At 39.9% G+C, this 22,384-nt stretch overlaps 3 gene segments (V, D, J or C); all 3 read right to left on the reverse strand.

The window, feature by feature from the left end:
• Window positions 1-2,773: 2,773 nt before the first annotated feature.
• On the reverse strand, window positions 2,774-8,425 carry LOC138209833 (Ig kappa-b4 chain C region-like). The segment is given in 3 exon segments: window positions 2,774-3,233; window positions 4,403-4,484; window positions 8,420-8,425. Coding segments are annotated over 3 exon segments (432 nt in total).
• A 1,932-nt stretch (window positions 8,426-10,357) lies between these two features.
• Window positions 10,358-12,558, reverse strand: LOC138209834 (Ig kappa-b4 chain C region-like). The segment is given in 2 exon segments: window positions 10,358-10,871; window positions 12,504-12,558. Coding segments are annotated over 2 exon segments (393 nt in total).
• Window positions 12,559-17,312: 4,754 nt separating this feature from the next.
• On the reverse strand, window positions 17,313-19,506 carry LOC138209835 (immunoglobulin kappa constant-like). The segment is given in 3 exon segments: window positions 17,313-17,821; window positions 18,617-18,724; window positions 19,437-19,506. Coding segments are annotated over 3 exon segments (522 nt in total).
• Between the last annotated feature and the right edge of the window lie 2,878 nt (window positions 19,507-22,384).

Below are 22,384 nucleotides of genomic sequence, written 5' to 3' on the forward strand. Positions count from 1 at the left end.
ATTCCACAAGAGGAAAACTGAAGTTGTTGGAACAGAAATATTTCTTATTTAAAGTCAAAGTGAGGATTTATGTTTGTTGTCTTCATGTCGGCAGGAATGACTTCAAACTAAGGCGTCATTATTGATAGAACAGGAAGGACTTTTATTCAACACTCAACTTCCTTTTTAAATCATAAAACCTTCAAAATAAATGTGTTGAATGTTCTCAAAAGGGTTGAAACAGATTTTAAATAAACAGAAAAAGATGGATTATGTAAATCTGGAGAATTTATTTAAATTGCAGCATCTGTATGTCAAATATTTTTACAAGAACAAAAAGATACGAGAAAAATGGAGAAAATATTCAGAATAAATTTCAGTGCAACCAGATTATTGATTGATTTTAACATGATGTCAGTCTGTTTGACGTGAAGCCTTCATGGATGTTGAAAGTATTTAATATTTCAAATATCACAGAAACACAACCCACAACAACAGGTCACATTAACAGAGGCCTGTTACTGTGTCCTCTATGAGTCACACCTGTCCAACAATCCTGCTGTTTAATCAGCACCTTGATGTTCTACACCTGTCAGGTGGACGGATGATCTCAGAAAAGGTGAATCGATCACTGACAGGAATTTAACAAACTTGTGATCAAAATTTAATAGAAATAAACTTTTGTGTGTATTAAAGAAATCTGAGATTTTTTACTTGAACTAATGAAAAATGTGACCAAAGCTAACACCTTGTTTTATCTATGTTTGCAGAGGGAATTTAGAAAATACACATTTTTAATTATTGTCTTGTTAATTTCCCTCAAAACAGATTCATTATTAAGACGCGAGAAACTGTAAGAACAACATACAACAAGTTTTACCAACATTAAAATGAGTAAATACATTAACAATCTACCTTCCTTTAAACTGACTGATTCATTGATCAACTCACTGAAACTATTTAAATGAAACAGGAAGCTTTCTGAAATAAGATTTACCCTGAAGAGGAAAACTGAATATAAAATCTGACAAAATGTGTTGATATTTTTTTCCAATCAATCCTCTGATTAACTGATTGATAAATTTATAAACATCACAAGACTGATAAAAGTCCCTGTTGGAGTCGGTCGGATCATTTCCATAGAGAGCCACTTTGCATCAGCAGCACCATGCTCCAGTGCTCTGGGACACTTTATAGTCCTGAGAGTTTGAACACTGGATGACTGACAGCTGTCCTTCATGACAACAGAAGCCACAGAAATCCTCCTCATCAGAAACATGACTTTGACCTGCGTCCTCATCTGGACTCTCCTCTGCTGCTGCTTCACAGGTAAAGTCCAGAGAATCCAACTCCTCTCCTCTATGAACATCCGTCCCTCTGAAATGAAGCCCACAAAACCGTGACGCTGCTTTATGTTGTTGTCTCTGTATCCTCAGAGTCCAGAGGCCAGGTCACAGTGACTCAGTCTGGAGCAGTGAGCTCTGCTCTGGGAGGCTCCGCCACCATCACATGTACAACCAGTCAGAACGTTTATATTGGGAATTATTTAGCCTGGTACCAACAGAAAGATGGAGGAGTTCCTAAAATTCTCTTTTATTATACAAACAGCAGAGCATCAGGGATTTCAGATCGTTTTACAGGCAGTGGATCAAACTCTGACTTCACTCTGACCATCAGAGGAGTCCAGGCTGAAGATGCAGCAGTTTACTACTGTCAGAGTGCTCATTACATCAACAGTCAGTGGTTGTTCACACAGTGAAAAAGCGTCGTACAAAAACCTCCCTCAGTCAGACTGAACAGAAACTGAACTGATACAGTTCACTGAGTACACACACACACACGCACGCACACACACACACACACTGACATGGTTCTGTACAATCACTGTATGCTGATGATATTCTTCTATCAACCAATCAGCACGTTTCCTTTCTTTTTCCTCCACTCTGATTAATCCAGATCCAAACTCAACCAGGAAATGAAAACCTCCTTTAACAGAGCGCTGGTCCTCGTTACAGTAAAGATTGTTCAGCTCACACTGAACATCCACAAACAGAGGATCACTCTGCACCGACCCCGGGCCTTCAAAAGCACACACATAATTCCCAGCATCCTCTGCGCTGGCTCGGTGTTGTGGCCAGTCTTCTTTTTGCATTTCTAAACCAAACATTCCCGGCAGTTTACAGGAAGTTTCACATCTTAGAGTCCCACTCTGTCCTTCTTTCACACTTTCACACAGCCAATCAGGTTGTTTAAGAATTCATAGAGGCGGTGTCAGGTTTCAGAGGCAGGTATACCTGAGTATCGTCAGCATAGAAGTGTGACGCAATCTTGGTTGTTTTAAACAGAGATCCAAGAGGTTGCATTTATAAACATATAAAACAGAATTGGACCCAGTAGGTTCTCTTTTATAGGACTTGTGTTCAAATCTGAGGATTTCATGTTCATGCAGAAATATATGAAATTCCTTCAAACTTTCTAGCACCACTGTATGTGCTGTGATGAGAGGCTATTTTACTTTTCTCATGTTTTACATCTTTTGTGAGATTTTAGATTCATGTAACAATCATTGTGAACTTTTCAATTCTGCCCACATAATTCTTGGTGTTATTACAGAGTTAAATGAGCTCTTAGATTTTTAAGATAATCGATAAAAAATACGCTCGACCATTACTTTAATATTTGGAGAGTTTAAGTGGAATAAAACATCTGATGAAAGAAATCTTTACTTGGAAACATTTTTGATTTGAAGACAAATATCTTTATTTCACTGAAAACATGAGTTTCATGATGAAGAGGAAAATGAAACTATTTGAATCTATATTTAGTCACATCAAAGAAGGAAAGACAGAGTTCCAGATTGAGAGCAGTATCAGAGTGAAACCAGTATGAGAGTCTCAGTGAGGCAGGTCAGGACTGGGAGCACTGGTCTCTCCTCAGTGTCTCTGAGATGGGAGTCTGGGAGCCCCGGGTGGCCTCACAGGTCACAGAGCCCACCTTCCCCCACTGGTCTGCAGGGAGCCTCAGGGTGCTGCTCCAGCTGTAGCGGCCGTCCTTCTCCAGCACAGCGAGGCTCCTGCTCTCCTCCCAGCTGATGCTGCTGCTGCTGCTGCTGCTGCTGCCGTCCACCTTCCAGGCCAGACTCCAGTCTGAGGGGAAGCCCTTGTTGGCCAGGCACATGAGGGTGGCCTTCTCATTCTTCTGCAGCTCCTCCACGGAGGGGGGCAGCACCGTCAGGGTGGGACGAGTATCACCTAGGAGACACCACTCAGGTTAGAGGACAGGAAACACACTTGGACACCTTCACTGGGAGACAGTTCATTTTGTCCTTTCAGGAGTTTCAGTCAGATGTTTTTTCTGCTCCACCAGTCACTCACTCACACATTGTTTCACTTCCCTTTAAGAAGCATCTCATACAAATCAGCACAGAGAGAATCATCGTACAGTTTACACTGAAATATGTCAAACTACTCTGAAAATAAAAGAAGCAGATGTGGAACAATTTACAATCAAAGTTTTTCTGACCATAATCATTAAAAGTCTGAACGACACGTTAGTTTAAAGGATTTAGAGGAAACAACAACAGGAAAGAAACTCACCAACATAAAATGTTCTATATGTGGATTTTGATCGTTATTTATCTGTTTAAGTAATTTCTAACTAAATTTGAAACCATATTTGACACGATAATAAAATAGATGATTTTGCTAACTTACAAATACGCATCTTTATCTTCACTCTGTCCAGTTTTACTGATAGAATTTGTATTCAACCTAACAACAGTTGTTGTGCTGTAAAATCACAAACTAATCAGAAGAGGAATAAAGTTTTATCTTTTCTACACATCAAGTTCTTTAAACTTCAGTCTGACAGTGAAAATGTCAAAAGTTTAACTGAGTTATCGGCTCCATTATATAAGAAGACAAATACAAATACAAATTCAAACATTGCTGCAACCAAAAAGTTTCATTTTCTATCTAACACTAAACAAACAATACTAAAATTAGTTTACTATTTCCTTTTTAGTGTTGAAAAGAGAATAAACTTACTTCCAACATCCAGTCTGGTTCCTCCACCAAAAGTCCACCACAGTGATACAAACTCATTGAACCGCCGTACAAAAACCTCTGACTGTAGAGAGACACGGCTCTCTGACTCTGAAACACTGAACTAAACCTACAAGCCTCCACATGCAGCTTTAACATGAAAACCAGAAATAAATATTCATCATCTGAACAAATCATATTTTCTATATTCTTTCAAATTAGTTTTTAAACTTCCATTTCAAAATCAGACGTTGTCAGAAAATCACAGATGTAAAAAAATACATAGATTTTTCTTCAGACATTCTGAGCAATTAAATAAAAATCTATGTTAGTGACACACTAATTCCTAAAATAAAACAGCTTTAAGTTGTACTTACTTCCAACATCGAGTCTGGTTCCTCCACCAAAAGTCCTCCACAGTGATACAAACTCATTGAACCGCCGTACAAAAACCTCTGACTGTAGAGAGACACGGCTCTCTTACTCTGAAACAAACAAACTCACCAAAAGAACTTACTACTTTTGTAAATTTATCAGCTGATATGAAAAATGAAAATAACAGTGTGACAAAATAATAGAATTTATCATTTTGTTTTTAACCCCAATTCAAAAAACGTTGGGACGCTTTGGGAAATGTAAATAAATAAAGAACAGGATGATTTGCAAATTCCATAAACACACTTTTAATTGAAAATGGACCAAAGGCAACATATCAACATTCAAAGTGAGAAATATGTTCTCATTTTGAATTTGACAGGGTCATATTGTCGACTGTGTTGCATCAGCTCTTCTTTTAACAACACTGTGAACATTTGGGAACTGAGGAGATCAGTTGCTGGAGTTTTGAAAGTGAAATGTTATCCATTTTGATCTGATATAGAATTTGAGCTGATCAACACTTTGGGATCTCCTTTGTCATGTTTTTTTTCCCCTATGCACCAATTGTTTTTCAGTGGGTTACAGGTCTGGGCTGCAGGAAGGCCAGTTTATCACCCGGAGTCTTCTACTAGAGAGCCATGTAGTTGTAATATGTGCAGAATTTGGTTTACCATTGTCTTGTTGAAATAAGCAAGAATTCTCCTGAAAACATGACGTTGTTTGGATGTCAGCATATGTTACTCCAAATCTAGTATTTATCCTTCAGCATTCATGGTGCCTTCCCAGACTAGTGCGTCCCTGCATCATCACAGTTGTGGCTTATGAATTCTGTCCAGTTAACCAGTTGGCTAGTCGCTCTCCTTTCGAGCCTGGAGGACACAGTGCCAATTATTTCCAAAAAGAATCAATGATTTTGATTTGTCTGACCACAAGACAGTTTTCCACTTCACCTCAGAGAAGGCGGCTGCGAGTCTGGATCATGTTTTTATCTTTTCCCTCTTTGGAGAGTTTTTAACCTGAATTTGATGATGCAGCGATGAACTGTGTTCAGAAACAACAGTTTTCAGAAGTGTTCCTGAGCCCATGCAGTGATTTCCACTGCAGAATTGTGTCTGGTTTAAATGCAGTGCTGCCTGAGCCCCCGTAGATCACCACCATCCAATATTGGTTTTCAGCATTGTCCATTCAATCCAGATATTTGTCTGGATTAATTGAATCTTTTATTAATATTATGAACTGTAGATGATGAGATCATAAATTCTTGGTAATTTTCCATCGAGGAACAACTGATTGATAAATTTATAAACATCACGAGACTGATAAAAGTCCCTGTTGGAGTCGGTCGGATCATTTCCATAGAGAGCCACTTTGCATCAGCAGCACCATGCTCCAGTGCTCTGGGACACTTTATAGTCCTGAGAGTTTGAACACTGGATGACTGACAGCTGTCCTTCATGACAACAGAAGCCACAGAAATCCTCCTCATCAGAAACATGACTTTGACCTGCGTCCTCATCTGGACTCTCCTCTGCTGCTGCTTCACAGGTAAAGTCCAGAGAATCCAACTCCTCTCCTCTATGAACATCCGTCCCTCTGAAATGAAGCCCACAAAACCGTGACGCTGCTTTATGTTGTTGTCTCTGTATCCTCAGAGTCCAGAGGCCAGGTCACAGTGACTCAGTCTGGAGCAGTGAGCTCTGCTCTGGGAGGCTCCGCCACCATCACATGTACAACCAGTCAGAACGTTTATTATGATGGCAACCACTATTTAGCCTGGTACCAACAGAAAGATGGAGGAGTTCCTAAACTTCTCATTTATTATGCTAGCAACAGATATTCAGGGATTTCAGATCGTTTTACAGGCAGTGGATCAAACTCTGACTTCACTCTGACCATCAGAGGAGTCCAGGCTGAAGATGCAGCAGTTTACTACTGTCAGAGTCTTCATTACATCAACAGTCAGTATGTGTTCACACAGTGAAAAAGCGTCGTACAAAAACCTCCCTCAGTCAGACTGAACAGAAACTGAACTGATACAGTTCACTGAGTACACACACACACACACACACACACACACACACACACACACACACACACACTTCATAACATTTATTTAAAATGTCCATGTGCTTTAACCATGAATGAAAAGGTATCAAAGAAGTTCAGTGCCAAAAAATGTATCTTGAAAGAAATCAAATTACTTTAACTAAAACAAATAGTTCAGTTCAAAACTCCATAATTCATGAAATGATTTTGTATTTTCCAACATGAACTGTATGAACTCTAACTGATGATGACTTCCATGTTTTCTGGCTCTGCGCACGTGTCCAAAACTTTTAGTTATCAGAGCTGCTCGGCCTTCAGCATCCCCTCATGACTCATCACTGATTTACTTTCTGAAATCTCCACATTAAAACAATCAAAACATGTCAAATATTCCAAATAAAATCCTCATTTCCAAAAAAGCTTGGACGTTGATAAAATTTGAGAAAGAGAAAAAGATGGTGAGGTATGAGTCAGTTAAAGAGTAGGATGAAAGAAAAGAAGCTCAGCATGTAACGAGGTCCTCCAGCAGCCTCGGCCTATAACAGCATAACTAAGGGTTGGTTCAGGTCTACCTGAGCCAGCCCTAACTATAGACTTTATCAAAAAGGATCGTTTTGAGTCTAATCTTAAAGCTAGAGAGGGTTTCTGCCCCTCCAACACAAACTGGGAGCTGGTTCCACAGGGGAGGAGCCTGAAAACTGAAAACTGAAGCTCCGCCTCCCATTCTACTTCTGGAAACTCGAGGAACCACAAGTAGACCAGGGTACTGAGAGAGGAGTGCTCTGCTAGGATTATATGGTTCTATAAGATCTCTAAGATTTGATGGAGCCTGGTCATGTAGAGCTTTGTAAGTCATCAAGAGAATTTTAAATTATATTCTTGATTTCACAGGAAGCCAGTGAAGAGAAACTAAAACTGTAGAAATATGATCTCTTACTAAATCCCGTCAGTACTCTTGCTGCAGCATTTTGGATCAGCTGCAGGTTTGTAATGAATAATTTGGACATCCTAACAACAAGGAATTACAATAATCTAGTCTAGAAGTAACAAACCCATGAATGAGTTTTTCTGCGTCACGCTGAGGAAGGATTTTCCTGATTTTATGAACATTACATAGATGAAAGAAGGCAGTTCTGGAGATTTGCTTTATATGGTGTCTAAAGGACAAATCCTCATCAAATATGACTCCAAGGTTCCTCACAGTTTTGCTGGAGGCCAAGACAACATCATCTAGAGTTACTAAGTGATTACAGAAAGAGTTTCTGAGGTGTTTAGGACCAAGTACAAGAACTTCTATTTTGTCTGAATTTAGAAGCAGGAAGTTTTTGGTCATCCAGGACTTTATGTCTTTTAGACAGACTTCAAGTTTTACTAAATGATTAGTTTAATCTGGTTTTATAGAAAGATATAGCTGAGTGTCATCTGCATAACAATGGAAGTTGATGCAGTGCTTCCTGATGAAATCTCCTAATGTAAGCATGTACAAAGTAAAAAGTATTGGGCCTAACACTGAGCCTTGTAGAACTCCAGAACTAACTCTTGTTTGTCTGGAAGACTCATTGTTGACATGGACAAACTGGAATCTATCTGATAAGTAGGGTTTGAATCAGTCTAATGCAGTTCCTTTATTCCTGGTAAGGTCTTCTGGTGTTGGAGACTGGAGGGAAGGACTGAGGCCATCTGGTGGTCAGAGGGTGAACAGCAGGGACCGGAAAGATCCACAAAAAAACAGAAATAACGGCTGAAAGCAGAGACACAGGCAGAAGGACACATCAGAAATTTTTAACGAGAATTTTTTTTCTGTTTCATTAGATTTATTTTCTGAAACATGCAGTTAATTGTGTTGAATTTAATATAATTACCAAATGATGTGCATTTAATTCACAGCTTTGAGAAATCAGAATCTGAAGTTGTTTTTTATGCACAATTAAATAATTGACTCCAGTTTCTAAATAATCAACTTCATTCACGTTCATGTTGCTTTTTTTAAGATTTTTAAATGTGAACTAATGTTTGAAATATATAAATATTGAAAATATTCCCCAAATAAGTTTAAAGTGGTGGCTGAATTTTTCTTTAACCCTTTACAATTTCTAATTTGCTGCATAAATACGACCAAAAACATCATCAGGTTTTCACAAGTCCTTAAAGTAAACAGTGAGAACCCAAATAAACAAATTAGATTGAAAAAATTCAACCACGCTCAAATGTCAAGGTCAAATTAATCCTCTGATAAACTGATTGATAAATTTATAAACATCACAAGACTGATAAAAGTCCCTGTTGGAGTCGGTCAGATCATTTCCATAGAGGGCCACTTTGCATCAGCAGCACCATGCTCCAGTGCTCTGGGACACTTTATAGTCCTGAGAGTTTGAACACTGGATGACTGACAGCTGTCCTTCATGACAACAGAAGCCACAGAAATCCTCCTCATCAGAAACATGACTTTGACCTGCGTCCTCATCTGGACTCTCCTCTGCTGCTGCTTCACAGGTAAAGTCCAGAGAATCCAACTCCTCTCCTCTATGAACATCCGTCCCTCTGAAATGAAGCCCACAAAACCGTGACGCTGCTTTATGTTGTTGTCTCTGTATCCTCAGAGTCCAGAGGCCAGGTCACAGTGACTCAGTCTGGAGCAGTGAGCTCTGCTCTGGGAGGCTCCGCCACCATCACATGTACAACCAGTCAGGACGTTCATGTTTGGAGCAACTACCATCTTTTAGCCTGGTACCAACAGAAAAATGGAGGAGTTCCTAAACTTCTCATTTATTATGCTAGCACCAGATATTCAGGGATTTCAGATCGTTTTACAGGCAGTGGATCAAACTCTGACTTCACTCTGACCATCAGAGGAGTCCAGGCTGAAGATGCAGCAGTTTACTACTGTCAGAGTGAACATTACATCAACAGTCAGTATGTGTTCACACAGTGAAAAAGCGTCGTACAAAAACCTCCCTCAGTCAGACTGAACAGAAACTGAACTGATACAGTTCACTGAGCACACACACACACACACACACACACACACACTGACATGGTTCTGTAAAATCACTGTATGCTGATGATATTCTACTATCAACCAATCAGCACGTTTCCTTTCTTTTTCCTCCACTCTGATTAATCCAGATCCAAACTCAACCAGGAAATGAAAACCTCCTTTAACAGAGCGCTGGTCCTCGTTACAGTAAAGATTGTTCTGCTCACACTGAACATCCACAAACAGAGGATCACTCTGCACCGACCCCGGGCCTTCAAAAGCACACACATAATTCCCAGCATCCTCTGCGCTGGCTCGGTGTTGTGGCCAGTCTTCTTTTTGCATTTCTAAAACAAACATTCCCGGCAGTTTACAGGAAGTTTCACATCTTAGAGTCCCACTCTGTCCTTCTTTCACACTTTCACACAGCCAATCAGGTTGTTTAAGAATTCATAGAGGCGGTGTCAGGTTTCAGAGGCAGGTATACCTGAGTATCGTCAGCATAGAAGTGTGACGCAATCTTAGTTGTTTTAAACAGAGATCCAAGAGGTTGCATTTATAAACATACAAAACAGAATTGGACCCAGTAGGTTCTCTTTTATAGGACTTGTGTTCAAATCTGAGGATTTCATGTTCATGAAGAAATATAGAAAATTCCTTCAAACTTTCTAGCACCACTGTATGTGCTGTGATGAGAGGCTATTTTACTTTTCTTACGTTTTACATCTTTTGTAAGATTTTAGATTCATTTAACAATCATTGTGAACTTTTCAATTCTGCCCACATAATTATTGGTGTTATTACAGAGTTAAATGAGCTCTTAGATTTTTAATATGATCAATAAAAAATATGCTCGACCATTAATTTAATATTTGGAGAGTTTAAGTGGAATAAAACATCTGATGAAAGAAATCTTTACTTGGAAACATTTTTGATTTGAAGACAAATATCTTTATTTCACTGAAAACATGAACAACTGTCATGATGAAGAGGAAAATGAAACTATTTGAATCTTTATTTAGTCACATCAAAGAAGGAAAGACAGAGTTCCAGATTGAGAGCAGTATCAGAGTGAAACCAGTATGAGAGTCTCAGTGAGGCAGGTCAGGACTGGGAGCACTGGTCTCTCCTCAGTGTCTCTGAGATGGGAGTCTGGGAGCCCCGGGTGGCCTCACAGGTCACAGAGCCCACCTTCCCCCACTGGTCTGCAGGGAGCCTCAGGGTGCTGCTCCAGCTGTAGCGGCCGTCCTTCTCCAGCACAGCGAGGCTCCTGCTCTCCTCCCAGCTGATGCTGCTGCTGCTGCTGCTGCCGTCCACCTTCCAGGCCAGACTCCAGTCTGAGGGGAAGCCCTTGTTGGCCAGGCACATGAGGGTGGCCTTCTCATTCTTCTGCAGCTCCTCCACGGAGGGGGGCAGCACCGTCAGGGTGGGACGAGTATCACCTAGGAGACACCAATCAGGTTAGAGGACAGGAAACACACTTGGACACCTTCACTGGGAGACAGTTCATTTTGTCCTTTCAGGAGTTTCAGTCAGATGTTTTTTCTGCTCCACCAGTCACTCACTCACACATTGTTTCACTTCCCTTTAAGAAGCATCTCATGCAAATCAGCACAGAGAGAATCATCGTACAGTTTACACTGAAATATGTCAAACTACTCTGAAAATAAAAGAAGCAGATGTGGAAAAATTTACAATCAAAGTTTTTCTGAACATCATCATTAAAAGTCTGAACAACACGTTAGTTTAAAGGATTTAGAGGAAACAACAACAGGAAAGAAACTCACCAACATAAAATGTTCTACATGTGGATTTTAATTATTATTTAACTGTTTACGTAATTTCAAACTAAATTTGAAAATATATTTGACACGATAATAACATAGATGATTTTGCTCATTTACGAATACGCATTTTTATCTTCAATGTGTCCAGTTTTCCTGATAGAATTTGTATTCAACCTAACAACTGTTATTGTGCTGGAAAATCACAAACTAATCAGAGGAGGAATAAAGTTTTATCTTTTCAACACATCAAGTTCTTTAATCTTCAGTCTGACAGTGAAAATGTCAAAAGTTTAACTGAGTAATCGGCTCCATGATATAAGAAGACAAATACAAATATAAATTCAAACATTGCTGCAACCAAAAAGTTTCATTTTCCATCTAACACTAAACAAACAATAATCAAATTAGTTTACTATTTACTTTTTAGTGTTGAAAAGAGAATAAACTTACTTCCAACATCCAGTCTGGTTCCTCCACCAAAAGTCCACCACAGTGATACAAACTCATTGAACCGCCGTACAAAAACCTCTGACTGTAGAGAGACACGGCTCTCTGACTCTGAAACAAACAAACTCACCAAAACAACTTACTACTTTTACAAATTTGTCAGCTGATAGGAAAACTGAAAACAACACAGTGTAACAAAATATGAGAATTTATCATTTTGTTTTTAACCCCATTTCAAAAAAAGTTTGGTCGTTTTGGGAAATGTAAATAAATAAAGAACAGGATGATTTCCAAATTCCATAAACACACTTTTAATTGAAAATAGACCAAAGGCAACATATCAACATTCAAAGTGAAAAATATGTTCTCATTTTGAATTTGACAGGGTCATATTGTCGACTGTGTTGCATCAGCTCTTCTTTTAACAACCCTGTGAACATTTGGGAAGTGAGGAGATCAGTTGCTGGAGTTTTGAAAGTGAAATGTTATCCACTTTGATCTGATATAGAATTTGAGCTGATCAACACTTTGGGATCTCCTTTGTCATATTTTTCTTTTATTATGCACCAATTGTTTTTCAGTGGGTTACAGGTCTGGGCTGCAGGAAGGCCGGTTTATCACCCGGAGTCTTCTACTAGAGAGCCATGTAGTTGTAGTATGTGCAGAATTTGGTTTACCATTGTCTTGTTGAAATAAGCAAGAATTCTCCTGAAAACATGACGTTGTTTGGATGTCAGCATATGTTGCTCCAAATCTAGTATTTATCCTTCAGCATTCATGGTGTCTTCCCAGACTAGTGCGTCCCTGTACCATCACAGTTGTAACTTTTGAATTTCCTACTGTTAACCAGTTGGGTGGTCCCTCTCCTTTCTAGCCTGGAGGACACAGTGCCCATGATTTCCAAAAATAATCACTCATTTTCATTTGTCTAACCACAGGACAGTTTTCCACTTCACCACAGAGAAGGCGGCGGCGAGTCTGGATCATGTTTTTATCTTGTTTCTTCTTTGGAGAGTTTTAACCTGAATTTGTGGATGCAGCGATGAACTGTGTTCAGAAACAATAGTTTTCAGAAATGTTCCTGAGCCCATGCAGTGATTTCCACTGCAGAATTGTGTCTGGTTTAAATACATTGCTGCCTGAGCGCCCGAAGATCTCCACCATCCAATATTAGTTTTCAGCATTATCCCTTCTGTCCAGATATTTGTCTGGATTCATTGAATATTTTAATAATATTATGAACCGTAGATGATGAGATCATAAATTCTTGGCAATTTTCCATCGAGTAACAACTGATTGATAAATTTATAAACATCACAAGACTGATAAAAGTCCCTGTTGGAGTCGGTCGGATCATTTCCATAGAGAGCCACTTTGCATCAGCAGCACCATGCTCCAGTGCTCTGGGACACTTTATAGTCCTGAGAGTTTGAACACTGGATGACTGACAGCTGTCCTTCATGACAACAGAAGCCACAGAAATCCTCCTCATCAGAAACATGACTTTGACCTGCGTCCTCATCTGGACTCTCCTCTGCTGCTGCTTCACAGGTAAAGTCCAGAGAATCCAACTCCTCTCCTCTATGAACATCCGTCCCTCTGAAATGAAGCCCACAAAACCGTGACGCTGCTTTATGTTGTTGTCTCTGTATCCTCAGAGTCCAGAGGCCAGGTCACAGTGACTCAGTCTGGAGCAGTGAGCTCTGCTCTGGGAGGCTCCGCCACCATCACATGTACAACCAGTCAGGACGTTCATGTTTGGAGCAACTACCATCTTTTAGCCTGGTACCAACAGAAAGATGGAGGAGTTCCTAAACTTCTCATTTACTTGGCTAGCAGCAGACAATCAGGGATTTCAGATCGTTTTACAGGCAGTGGATCAAACTCTGACTTCACTCTGACCATCAGAGGAGTCCAGGCTGAAGATGCAGCAGTTTACTACTGTCAGAGTTTTCATGTCATCAACAGTCAGTGGTTGTTCACACAGTGAAAAAGCGTCGTACAAAAACCTCCCTCAGTCAGACTGAACAGAAACTGAACTGATACAGTTCACTGAGTACACACACACACACACACACACACACACACACACACACACACACACACACACGCAAACTTCACAACATGTATTTAACATGTCCATGTCCTTTTTCTTTGACTGAAAAGCATCAAAAAAGTTCAGTGCCAAAAAATTTATCTTGAAAGAAAACAAATTGCTTTAACTAAAACAAATAGTTTAGTTCAAAACTTCATTTTTAATTTTCCAACTTCAACTTTTTGAACTCTAACTGATGATGACTTCCATGTTTTCTGTATCTGCTCACATGTCCAAAACTTTCAATTATCTGAACTCCTCGGCCTTCAGCATCCCCTCATGACCCGTCACTGACTGACTTTCTGAAATCTGCACATTACAATGATCCAGACATGTAAAGATATTTTAATAAATTCAACCATTAAAATATCATATTACCAAAATTGAAAGACTGAATAAAACTGTCCACAAGTCCAGACTTCCGTACTTCTGTAAAGTAAGCGGATGAACAGCCGCCCATTCACATCAGAGGACCAACATATGTCTGAAATGTTCTTCAAAGGTACGTACAAACATCACATTTAAATCTGATTTTACTATTTCAATCATTTTAAATCCATTTTTTCAGGTCAATTAAAAATGTTGAACTCATCAAAAATGATGAAAATAAATTAAATTCATGATTCTAGTCCTGAGCTCAGGATGCAGGACACAAATGACAACAGTCAGGGAGGACGATGCAGTGAAGGAGGTTTACAAGGAAAAGGTTCAGATGGAGGTGAAGCAGCAGGCTGGATGAAGAACTTTAAAGTCAGCACAGCTTGACGAGCTGGAGGGAGCAGGTGGAAGTGATCGGTTTAAGGAACTGAGGGGGTTGATTGGAGGATGAGGAGCAGGTGAGCAGGAGGGTGTTGGAGACTGGAGGGAAGGACTGAGGCCATCTGGTGGTCAGAGGGTGAACAGCAGGGACCGGAAAGATCTGTAGAAATGTTGAGGACGTGACTGTTCTCAGGGAGATCAGTTAATATTAAACTTTGATGATGAACAATTGTCCCTTGTAATTATTGATATTATGCTAAACACAGAATCTACCTCAGCTTTTACATCATATTTAATGGTGCCCCGAGTGAGGCTTCAACCTAGATTTTTCTGAATAGGAGGCTGATGTTAGCTTCTTTTTGTTCCCTGTTACCGGGGTGGTGCCCTGTGATTTTTTTTTTACATATTTCAACAGTTTTTTGAATGTTAATAGTTATATCTGATAATTATTTAAATTACGCTGTTGATAAAATCTGCTGAAACCATGAATGAACTAGTTTATTGTTAAAGAATGGTCTTTGATGAAAATCAAATTACTGTGATTAATACAGATGACCCAGTTCAAAGCTACATAATACATTTAAATATATATTTTCCAATATAAACTTTATGGACTGTAACTTACTAAAGTTACAAAGCTGAATGACAAAAGTCAGGACGGTTCGATAAGCTGGAAGGGAACAGGAGGAAGTGATCTGTTGGAGCAGTGATTGTTCATTGGAGAAAGAGGAACAGGTGATTGGAGGTGTTGGAGACTGGAGGGAAAGTCTGACGACATCTGGTGGTCAGGTGGTGAACAGCAGGGACCGGAAAGATGCTTAGAAATGCAGAGAAGGTCTCTGATGTACCGACCTCAAACCAGCTCACTGCACTCTGCTCTGTAAATATGAGCTGCTAACAGTCTGAAAGGAACATGAAGACAGCAAGAAGTCTGTTTTCTCTCATGTGAATCTGCGTCTGCAGCTTCAGGTGTTTTTCTGCTTTCAACACAGTCATGAGGATTGTTTGCTGAGATAATAAAACACATCAGCAGTGGCTGTCCACAAATTCATGTGTTCAATGTGGTCAACTTTAACAGATGATCAAAATGATTTTATGGTGACCTTGAAGCCGAAAGGTTTTTCTTCACGTAAAAAGAAAACTAACAACAAGTCACTGTTGGAGTCGGTCGGATCATTTCCATAGAGAGCCACTTTGCATCAGCAGCACCATGCTCCAGTGCTCTGGGACACTTTATAGTCCTGAGAGTTTGAACACTGGATGACTGACAGCTGTCCTTCATGACAACAGAAGCCACAGAAATCCTCCTCATCAGAAACATGACTTTGACCTGCGTCCTCATCTGGACTCTCGTCTGCTGATGCTTCACGGGTAAAGTCCAGAGAATCCAACTCCTGTCCTCTATGAACATCCGTCCCTCTGAAATGAAGCCCACAAAACCGTGACGCTGCTTTATGTTGTTGTCTCTGTATCCTCAGAGTCCAGAGGCCAGGTCACAGTGACTCAGTCTGGAGCAGTGAGCTCTGCTCTGGGAGGCTCCGCCACCATCACATGTACAACCAGTCAGAACGTAAATAATGGGAATTATTTATCCTGGTACCAACAGAAAGATGGAGGAGTTCCTAAACTTCTCATTTACTCTGCTAGCAGCAGACAATCAGGGATTTCAGATCGTTTTACAGGCAGTGGATCAAACTCTGACTTCACTCTGACCATCAGAGGAGTCCAGGCTGAAGATGCAGCAGTTTACTACTGTCAGAGTGAACATTACATCAACAGTCAGCATGTGTTCACACAGTGAAAAAGCGTCGTACAAAAACCTCCCTCAGTCAGACTGAACAGAAACTGAACTGATACAGTTCACTGAGTACACACACACACACACACACACACACACACACACACACACTGACATGGTTCTGTAAAATCACTGTATGCTGATGATATTCTCCTATCAACCAATCAGCACGTTTCCTTTCTTTTTCCTCCTCTCTGATTAATCCAGATCCAAACTCAACCAGGAAATGAAAACCTCCTTTAACAGAGCGCTGGTCCTCGTTACAGTAAAGATTGTTCTGCTCACACTGAACATCCACAAACAGAGGATCACTCTGCACCGACCCCGGGCCTTCAAAAGCACACACATAATTCCCAGCATCCTCTGCGCTGGCTCGGTGTTGTGGCCAGTCTTCTTTTTGCATTTCTAAACCAAACATTCCCGGCAGTTTACAGGAAGTTTCACATCTTAGAGTCCCACTCTGTCCTTCTTTCACACTTTCACACAGCCAATCAGGTTGTTTAAGAATTCATAGAGGCGGTGTCAGGTTTCAGAGGCAGGTATACCTGAGTATCGTCAGCATAGAAGTGTGACGCAATCTTGGTTGTTTTAAACAGAGATCCAAGAGGTTGCATTTATAAACATATAAAACAGAATTGGACCCGGTAGGTTCTCTTTTATAGGACTTGTGTTCAAATCTGAGGATTTCATGTTCATGAAGAAATATCGAAAATTCCGTCAAACTTTCTAGCACCACTGTATGTGCTGTGATGAGAGGCTATTTTACTTTTCTCATGTTTTACATCTTTTGTGACATTTTAGATTCATTTAACAATCATTGTGAACTTTTCAATTCTGCCCACATAATTCTTGGTGTTATTACAGAGTTAAATGAGCTCTTAGATTTTTAATATGATCAATAAAAAATATGCTCGACCATTACTTTAATATTTGGAGAGTTTAAGTGGAATAAAACATCTGATGAAAGAAATCTTTACTTGGAAACATTTTTGATTTGAAGACAAAGATCTTTATTTCACTGAAAACATGAACAACTGTCATGATGAAGAGGAAAATGAAACTATTTGAATCTTTATTTAGTCACATCAAAGAAGGAAAGACAGAGTTCCAGATTGAGAGCAGTATCAGAGTGAAACCAGTATGAGAGTCTCAGTGAGGCAGGTCAGGACTGGGAGCACTGGTCTCTCCTCAGTGTCTCTGAGATGGGAGTCTGGGAGCCCCGGGTGGCCTCACAGGTCACAGAGCCCACCTTCCCCCACTGGTCTGCAGGGAGCCTCAGGGTGCTGCTCCAGCTGTAGCGGCCGTCCTTCTCCAGCACAGCGAGGCTCCTGCTCTCCTCCCAGCTGATGCTGCTGCTGCTGCTGCTGCTGCTGCCGTCCACCTTCCAGGCCAGACTCCAGTCTGAGGGGAAGCCCTTGTTGGCCAGGCACATGAGGGTGGCCTTCTCATTCTTCTGCAGCTCCTCCACGGAGGGGGGCAGCACCGTCAGGGTGGGACGGGCATCACCTAGGAGACACCACTCAGGTTAGAGGACAGGAAATGCAGTTGGACACCTTCACTGGGAGACAGTTCATTTGGTCCTTTAAGGAGTTTCAGTCAGATGTTTTTTCTGCTCCACCAGTCACTCACTCACACATTGTTTCACTTCCCTTTAAGAAGCATCTCATGCAAATCAGCACAGAGAGAATCATCGTACAGTTTACACTGAAATATGTCAAACTATTCTGAAAATTAAAGAAGCAGATGTGGAACAATTTACAATCAAAGTTTTTCTGATCATCATCATTAAAAGTCTGAACGACACGTTAGTTTAAAGGATTTAGAGGAAACAACAACAGGAAAGAAACTCACCAACGTAAAATGTTCTACATGTGGATTTTAATGATTATTTAACTTTTTAAGTAATTTCAAACTAAATTTGAAACCATATTTGACACGATAATAAAATAGATGATTTTGCTAACTTACAAATATGCATTTTTATCTTCAATCTGTCCACTTTTACTGATAGAATTTGTATTCAACCTAACAACAATTATTGCGCTGGAAAATCACAAACTAATCAGAGGAGGAATAAAGTTTTATCTTTTCTACACATCAAGTTCTTTAAACTTCAGTCTGACAGTGAAAATGTCAAAAGTTTAACTGAGTTATCGGCTCCATGATATAAGAAGACAAATACAAATATAAATTCAAACATTGCTGCAACCAAAAAGTTTCATTTTCCATCTAAAACTAAACAAACAACACTCAAATTAGTTTACTATTTCCATTTTAGTATTGAAAAGAGAATAAACTTACTTCCAATATCCAGTCTGGTTCCTCCACCGAACGTGTACCACAGTGATACAAACTCATTGAACCGCCGTACAAAAACCTCTGACTGTAGAGAGACACGGCTCTCTGACTCTGAAACAAACAAACTCACCAAAACAACTTACTGCTTTTATAAATTTTTCAGCTGATAGGAAAAACGAAAATAACAGTGTAACAAAATATTAGAATTTATCATTTTGTTTTTAACTCCATTTCAAAAAAGATTGGGACGCTTTGGGAAATGTAAATAAATAAAGAACAGGATGATTTGCAAATTCCATAAACACACTTTTAATTGAAAATGGAACAAAGGCAACATATCAACATTCAAAATGAGAAATATATTCTCATTTTGAATTTGACAGGGTCATATTGTCAACTGTGTTGCATCAGCTCTTCTTTTAACAACACTGTGAACATTTGGGAACTGAGGAGATCAGTTGCTGGAGTTTTGAAAGTGAAATGTTATCCACTTTGATCTGATATAGAATTTGAGCTGATCAACACTTTGGGATCTCCTTTGTCATATTTTTCTTTCACTATGCACCAATTGTTTTTCAGTGGGTTACAGGTCTGGGCTGCAGGAAGGCCGGTTTATCACCCGGAGTCTTCTACTAGAGAGCCATGTAGTTGTAATATGTGCAGAATTTAGTTTACCATTGTCTTGTTGAAATAAGCAAGAATTCTCCTGAAAACATGACGTTGTTTGGATGTCAGCATATGTTGCACGAAATCAAGTATTTATCCTTCAGCATTCACGGTGCCTTCCCACTCTAGTGCGTCCCTGCATCATCACAGTTGTAACTTTCGAATTTTGTCCTGATAACCAGCTGGGTGGTCCCTCTCCTTTCCAGACTGGAGGACACAGTGCCCATGATATCCAAAAAGAATTATTAATTTTGATTTGTCTGACCACAGGACAGTTTTCCTCTTCACCTCAGAGAAGGCGGCGGCGAGTCTGGATCATGCTTTTATCTTGTTTCTTCTTTGGAGAGTTTTAACCTGAATTTGATGATGCAGCGATGAACTGTGTTCAGAAACAACAGTTTTCAGAAGTGTTCCTGAGCCCATGCAGTGATTTCCACGACAGAATTGTGTCTGGTTTAAATGCAGTGCTGCCTGAGCGCCCGAAGATCTCCACCATCCAATATTAGTTTTCAGCGTTGTTCCTTGTGTCCAGATATTTGTCTGGATTCATGGAATCTTTTAAAAATATTATGAACTGTAGATGATGAGATCATAAATTCTTGGCAATTTTCCATCGAGTAACAACTGATTGATAAATTTATAAACATCACAAGACTGATAAAAGTCCCTGTTGGAGTCGGTCGGATCATTTCCATAGAGAGCCACTTTGCATCAGCAGCACCATGCTCCAGTGCTCTGGGACACTTTATAGTCCTGAGAGTTTGAACACTGGATGACTGACAGCTGTCCTTCATGACAACAGAAGCCACAGAAATCCTCCTCATCAGAAACATGACTTTGACCTGCGTCCTCATCTGGACTCTCCTCTGCTGCTGCTTCACAGGTAAAGTCCAGAGAATCCAACTCCTCTCCTCTATGAACATCCGTCCCTCTGAAATGAAGCCCACAAAACCGTGACGCTGCTTTATGTTGTTGTCTCTGTATCCTCAGAGTCCAGAGGCCAGGTCACAGTGACTCAGTCTGGAGCAGTGAGCTCTGCTCTGGGAGGCTCCGCCACCATCACATGTACAACCAGTCAGAGGGTAGAACATGTAAATTATTTTAGCTGGTACCAACAGAAAGATGGAGGAGTTCCTAAACTTCTCATTTATTATACTAGCACCAGACAATCAGGGATTTCAGATCGTTTTACAGGCAGTGGATCAAACTCTGACTTCACTCTGACCATCAGAGGAGTCCAGGCTGAAGATGCAGCAGTTTACTACTGTCAGAGTTTTCATGTCATCAACAGTCAGTATGTGTTCACACAGTGAAAAAGCGTCGTACAAAAACCTCCCTCAGTCAGACTGAACAGAAACTGAACTGATACAGTTCACTGAGTACACACACACACACACACACACACACACACACACACACACACACACACACACACTTCATAACATTTATTTAATATGTCCATGTTCTTTAACCATGAATGAAAAGGTATCAAAGAAGTTCAGTTCCAAAAAATGTATATTGAAAGAAATCAAATTGCTTCAACTAAAACAAATAGTTCAGTTCAAAACTCCATAATTCATGAAATGATTTTGTATTTTCCAACATGAACTGTATGAACTCTAACTGATGATGACTTCCGTGTTTTCTTTCTCTGCTCACGTGTCCAAACCTTTTAGTTATCAGAGCTGCTCGGCCTTCAGCATCCCCTCATGACTCATCACTGATTTACTTTCTGAAATCTCCACATTAAGACAATCAAAACATGCAAACTATTCCCAATAAAAACCTCATTTCCAAAAAAGCTTAGACGTTGGCCAAATTTCAAGAAAACACATCAAATGTTTAAACTCAGAAATATTTGATTGTTTTATGAAAAAATAGGCGCTCATTTTGAATTTGATGGCAGCAACACGTCTCAAAGTATTTGGGGCAGCGTCATGTTCACGACCGTGTTGCATCACCTTTTCTTCTTTCTTACAACACTCTTTAAACATTTGGGAACTGATGAGACCCATGCCGGAGTTTTGAAAGTGAAATGTTGACCCATTCTTGCTTGATATAGGATCTGAAATCTCCTTATTAAACCCATCCAAACACATTTTCTAATTAATTCAACCTGAGTACACACACACACACACACACACACACACACACACACACACTGACATGGTTCTGTAAAATCACTGTATGCTGATGATATTCTACTATCAACCAATCAGCACGTTTCCTTTCTTTTTCCTCCTCTCTGATTAATCCAGATCCAAACTCAACCAGGAAATGAAAACCTACTTTAACAGAGCGCTGGTCCTCGTTACAGTAAAGATTGTTCTGCTCACACTGAACATCCACAAACAGAGGATCACTCTGCACCGACCCCGGGCCTTCAAAAGCACACACATAATTCCCAGCATCCTCTGCGCTGGCTCGGTGTTGTGGCCAGTCTTCTTTTTGCATTTCTAAACCAAACATTCCCGACAGTTTACAGGAAGTTTAACATTTTAGAGTCCCACTCTGTCCTTCTTTCACACTTTCACACAGCCAATCAGGTTGTTTAAGAATTCATAGAGGCGGTGTCAGGTTTCAGAGGCAGGTATACCTGAGTATCGTCAGCATAGAAGTGTGACGCAATCTTGGTTGTTTTAAACAGAGATCCAAGAGGTTGCATTTATAAACATATAAAACAGAATTGGACCCAGTAGGTTTTTTTTATAGGACTTGTGTTCAAATCTGAGGATTTCATGTTCATGCAGAAATATAGAACATTCCTTCAAACTTTCTAGCACCACTGTATGTGCTGTGATGAGAGGCTATTTTACTTTTCTCACGTTTTACATCTTTTGTGAGATTTTAGATTCATTTAACAATCATTGTGAACTTTTCAATTCTGCCCACATAATTCTCGGTGTTATTGCAGAGTTAAATGAGCTCTTAGATTTTTAATATGATCAATAAAAAAAACGATCGACCATTACTTTAATATTTGGAGAGTTTAAGTGGAATAAAACATCTGATGAAAGAAATCTTTACTTGGAAACATTTTTGATTTGAAGACAAAGATCTTTATTTCACTGAAAACATGAACAACTGTCATGATGAAGAGGAAAA

The sequence above is a fragment of the Embiotoca jacksoni genome, unplaced genomic scaffold (genome assembly GCF_022577435.1).
Source record: "Embiotoca jacksoni isolate LCO1_2020_lvr unplaced genomic scaffold, fEmbJac1.0.p SCAF_41, whole genome shotgun sequence".
Classification (NCBI taxonomy): domain Eukaryota; kingdom Metazoa; phylum Chordata; class Actinopteri; family Embiotocidae; genus Embiotoca; species Embiotoca jacksoni.